The sequence below is a fragment of the Daucus carota genome, chromosome 2, assembly GCF_001625215.2.
Source record: "Daucus carota subsp. sativus chromosome 2, DH1 v3.0, whole genome shotgun sequence".
Taxonomy (NCBI): domain Eukaryota; kingdom Viridiplantae; phylum Streptophyta; class Magnoliopsida; order Apiales; family Apiaceae; genus Daucus; species Daucus carota.
The window spans coordinates 35,307,634-35,312,337 of record NC_030382.2 but is presented as its reverse complement, the minus strand read 5'-3'; the positions used below and the strand labels follow the sequence as shown (position 1 = coordinate 35,312,337).

The 4,704-nt window shown below is 34.2% G+C and overlaps 1 protein-coding gene across 1 annotated transcript; it reads right to left on the bottom strand.

Annotated features, from left to right (window-relative positions):
- Positions 1–250: 250 nt before the first annotated feature.
- LOC108195817 (uncharacterized) lies at positions 251–3,013 on the bottom strand. Its single transcript, XM_017362780.2, has 3 exons — positions 2,873–3,013; positions 1,166–2,677; positions 251–751 (listed from the first exon to the last, which is right to left on the bottom strand). The coding sequence occupies exons 2-3, from the start codon at positions 2,527–2,529 to the stop codon at positions 505–507; spliced, it is 1,611 nt and encodes a 536-aa protein (XP_017218269.1). The 5' UTR covers positions 2,530–2,677; positions 2,873–3,013; the 3' UTR covers positions 251–504.
- Positions 3,014–4,704: the final 1,691 nt, after the last annotated feature.

The following is a 4,704-nucleotide window of genomic DNA, read 5'->3' as shown; positions in this document are numbered from 1 at the left end:
ATTCTTGTATCTTCTTCACATAAAATAACAAAGTTAAAAATCTTTGAAAACAGACGGAAGATAAGAATCCAAACGCAACCTCCTCATCCTGGCCGCAAAAAGGCTGTAACAACCGATTCTAAGCAAAGAGGTGATAAAATATATTATACACCCTGGCTAAACCCCATATTAAGCAAAGAAGTGGTCAAATTTGTATGAATAATCTGATTTGAACCAATTAACGTGAATCGTAAATTTTTCTTCGAAGTGCTGAGTGGAAAAGCTCAATTGATACATCTTACACGATCAACTAAAAATTCCAGATTCTCTTGCTCAGATAATAACACGTTCTCTATACAAAGAAAGGAAAAATGAATCTAAAACTGCAAAAAGGTTCTTTGTTTTCTCTTTACATATGGTTTTACAAAAAATGTAAAAGATTCAGTTATCATCAAAAGTGGATGAAAAAGAGAATTCCGGGGTTCTGTATATGCTATAATCGCTTTGCTTATTTGATTCCATGGGTTAAACAGAGTTGGCATCTGAAGATGATAGAGGAAAACAAGTGTCTTCGCCACCAGTGGTCCATAAAAAATGAGCGTAGTTTGCTGCGTAGTAAGAGTTGCTCGGATCAATAGAAATGGCTTCCAAGTAAGTCTCTTCAGCAGCCCACAAGTCCTTCCTTGCTTGCCACAAGAAGCTTGCATATTTGCTCACAGCCTCAGCATCTTTAGGCTCCACATTTGTCGCCCTCTTGAAATAATCCTCCGCTCTGTAACAAAATATTAACGAACACATGAGACAAACCGCAAGTTGATGAGCAGTAAAGGAAAATGAACAAGACCACACAATTTCCTATCAAGATTATTCAATCCCACCTTACTTCCAACAAAAAGACAATTCAACTACAAAATATCTCACTCCCTTTCATCAAGAATAATCACTCGCAAAATTCTTGACTTCATACCAAATTAAGACAAAGAAGCAAAGGAAAGAACAATAGAGAGACAATGTATTTACACCTAGAGATATAGATGGGATATTCTTCACAATCCTACATACTGTGCTTCTTAAAATATAATGAAGTTGAAATCTAAAACTTGTTACTAGGATTCCAAAGTTGGCACACTGGTAAAACTGCTAAATTTTGTATAATTAACAGAAATTTAAATATATAACTTCTTACCGATCATAATCTTGCGCAACAAGGTAGAGGAATTGTGCATAATTGGCGAGCAAAAGGGTGTTACTGGGTTCTTGCAGCAACTCAGTTTGGTACAGAAGCTCTGTTCTAAGGTAATCCGCATAATCATCTGATTCAATCTTTGCAGTCACAGGTGATACAAATCTTTGCATAGTCTCATGATCAAGAGACTCATCTCTTAACACAGCTTGCATACTAGAAGCTTCTTCGACCACGGAATCCCACAAACTCAACTCTTCTTCTCTGCTTACTTGTCCTAATATTGACTCTTGTTCTCCGGATCTCCCAGATGTCGATGGACCATCAGGCACATCTGTTCGATGATAATCTGATGAAGCTGACCTGTCAACACCTTCATCTCCATTGGTTCCACTAGCAATAGACGGAAACTTCCCACCACCACCATTTTTTCCACCAATAGAAGTCAACTTCCCACTCGAAGAAGAAACTGAAAATATCTTAACCGATGAAGAATCAAAGTTCTTTTCTACATCATTCCGATCTGCTATATCCAAAACTGACTCCATGGTATAAGATACTGGGGGTGCTGCAGCAAGGGCACTGTTACTCGCCATGGAGTGAACACTATAATTCGCTAACAAAATCATTACATACAGCATTAGAGTAGGTGTATGTGAAAACACTTGTTGAAATAACCACACAAACGAAGCATTCATTTCCTTCTGCACCCTCACCAAAATCCCTTCCAAATCTTCGTAAAACAAAAGTTCTCTCATTTGCATAGTATAGCTCTGCAATTCACGAATTATAAACACCATCGAAGAAAACGCCTTCTTTACAGAAGAGCGTGCAGATCCCCCTACTCCCACCAACCCTTGCTTCAACTGCTTCTTCTTCTTCTTAATCATCCGTAGTGAAAACGGAAGTTCAATAGAATTCGCCTTCCGCTCTATACTTCCACTAATAACATCCTGCCAATCCGGTGGCTCCACTGGCTCAAGCCTCGACCTAAAAAACCCAGTCCTATTGTGATTCCGATTCATATTCCCCTCACTGTCCATATCCGCCTCATTAACACCACCCCTTATGCTCCCATCTCCATCCGACACCTGAAATCTCAAAGCCAATTCCGTAATCTTCTCTGAAAACTCCTCATCCGAAAACGCTTCCATACTCGCAAAACAACCCCCCCTACTCCTCCCTCCTCTCAAAATCCCCATTTCAAACGACCTACTCCTATAAATTCTCGACGAAGAATACCCAAAACCATACCGAACAAACCCTTCACCCGAACCCCGTCTCTCCAAAGGAGAACACACAGCAGAATAAGCAACCAAATGCTGAGACAAATTCAACCAGCTGCTCCCAACTCTCATTCCTCCCATATCTCAACAGAACACAAACGAACCAATCCTAATTACACCTCAAATATACAAATCTTGAATATTATATCTGCTTAACTTGTTAAAACATTGATTCAAACTCACACAAAGTACTTCTTATTTCTTAACCACCATCAAACTCAACTTAACACTGCAAAAGAATTATAATAACAATAATCAATTTCCATACAGCTCATTAAGAAGATAATAAACTAAACATTTAGTAATATGAGATTATTACTAATATAATATGATGATGACAACACCGACGATATATAGAGAGCATTAATAACGGATCAAGAACACGAGTTTCGATACACATGGAAATTGGGAAAAGAAAACGTACGGGAATGCCGTAGAGGGCGTTGCAAAATGGGGTTCCGACGAACTTTCCGGCGAGCCTCGGGAAGCGTGAAAAATGGGAGCTTGGTCACTCGGTGATCAACAACAGATGCTTAACTTGAGGCCATATATATACCAAAAAAATCTAAGCGCGTACATCATCGTACATGTACAAGTAATGTACTAGTAGTATTATTTAATGAAAAAAAATTCACATTCTAGTTGAGTGTTTTTATTAGTTTTACTTAAATTAATAATAAGGAAGTTGAGTATGTAAATAAATCATTCAATCAAATTAGTTAATTATTTATCATTTTATTTGGAAGGAAAATATAGGAGAAGATTTGGTATATAGTATTACTCTGTTTTTATAGTCGGAATAAAAAAAATTATTTGGCCTTTTTATTTATATTTTAAGTATTATTTTGCGAATATTAAGTACAGATCGGATTTGATCAATTTATGCTAGACCATATTGTACAAAAATTACGAAACCGTTGAAAGGCTGATACTCGAAGCGAAATTTTACAGATTTTTCGTATATCCTGATTAAATTTCCGTCTCCATGCTTTTTATGCATATCTATATGCAAGTCAAACAGTTCTAGATGACCCTGACAAAAAAAAAACCGCTCTGGATGAAAATTTTGGTTAATCGTGTATACTTTAGGCTTATCTTAGTTTGGGTGAAATTTCTTACGTTTGAAATTAATTTTTTTGATGTTAAAATATCAACGATAACATTTAGCAAAAAGAAATAAACGTATCAACGACAAAAGTTAATTTTGCTTCGCGTGTTATCTACTTGCACATCAATGGAAGAATTATGTATTCTGCTCACCTTCTAAGTTCGTATTTATGATAATTTGTCAAAATAAAAAGTTCAATAAAAAGCTAGTCCACTATATAGAATATTCTGAATAATACTTAGTTCATTAACTTTACATACTTATAAGAGTTTAACTAGTCTTTGAATAATGGAAATGTACTTATAAAACATTATTTTGTTAAAAATATGTATTCTTAGAAAATCTTTTCATGAGAAATCATAAATTTAGTGACAACATTTGTTTAAATAAGGAGTAGTGTATTAGTTTTGGTAACCTAGTACAATCTTTCTACAAAAATATATTATAAAAAGTAACTCTTTTCATGCCACTCATTTATATAATTTTTTTTTCTACTCGGCACGTATTTTAATATTTCTATAAAATATAATTTTATATCAATTTCTAAAAAAATCTGAATAAAACTTTAAAAATTAGATTTTATAATTATAGAAAACATTAGTTTATATGCCGTTAATCACTGCGTTATGGAGTAAAATCATCGGTATTTATTTTTAATAAATGAAAAAAAAATCATATATGATCGATATTGGTGGTTGATTATTGATGGGCAATTATAATTGCAGGGGATCCATGATCAAATAACGAGATGAGGTGTATATTTTTGGTAGATAGTTATTAGTAGTGGGAAGTTATGATAGACAAGTGGTGAGGCAAATCATGTTATAGATAATAGTAATGTAAATGGTATATATGAATGAGGAATTTCATTAATATAGTAAAAGCGAAGATGATAATGATATAAGTTTTAGATATGTGTATCTATATATCTATGTTTGTTAGATTATTAAAAAAAAAAGGAAATTTATCAAATATACTACTTTTTAGGATCTTATTTGCAAAGATACCATTTTCCTAAATTAATTGCATATTTACTAAACTAAGTTTCTAAATTGCAAAAATACTACCCCCTCCCTCTGTAACTAAATGCAACCTCATATGCAACTGAATGTCTGATTTCAAGTTCCACTTTTTAAATGTCATTTTCG

Coding starts and splice junctions, on each gene's coding strand:
- LOC108195817 (XM_017362780.2), bottom strand. CDS start 2,529: ATGGGAGGAATGAGAGTTGGGAGCAGCTGGTTGAATTTGTCTCAGCAT. Junction 752..1,165: donor GTTGCGCAAGATTATGATCG/GTAAGAAGTTAT, acceptor ATTTTGTTACAG/AGCGGAGGATTATTTCAAGA.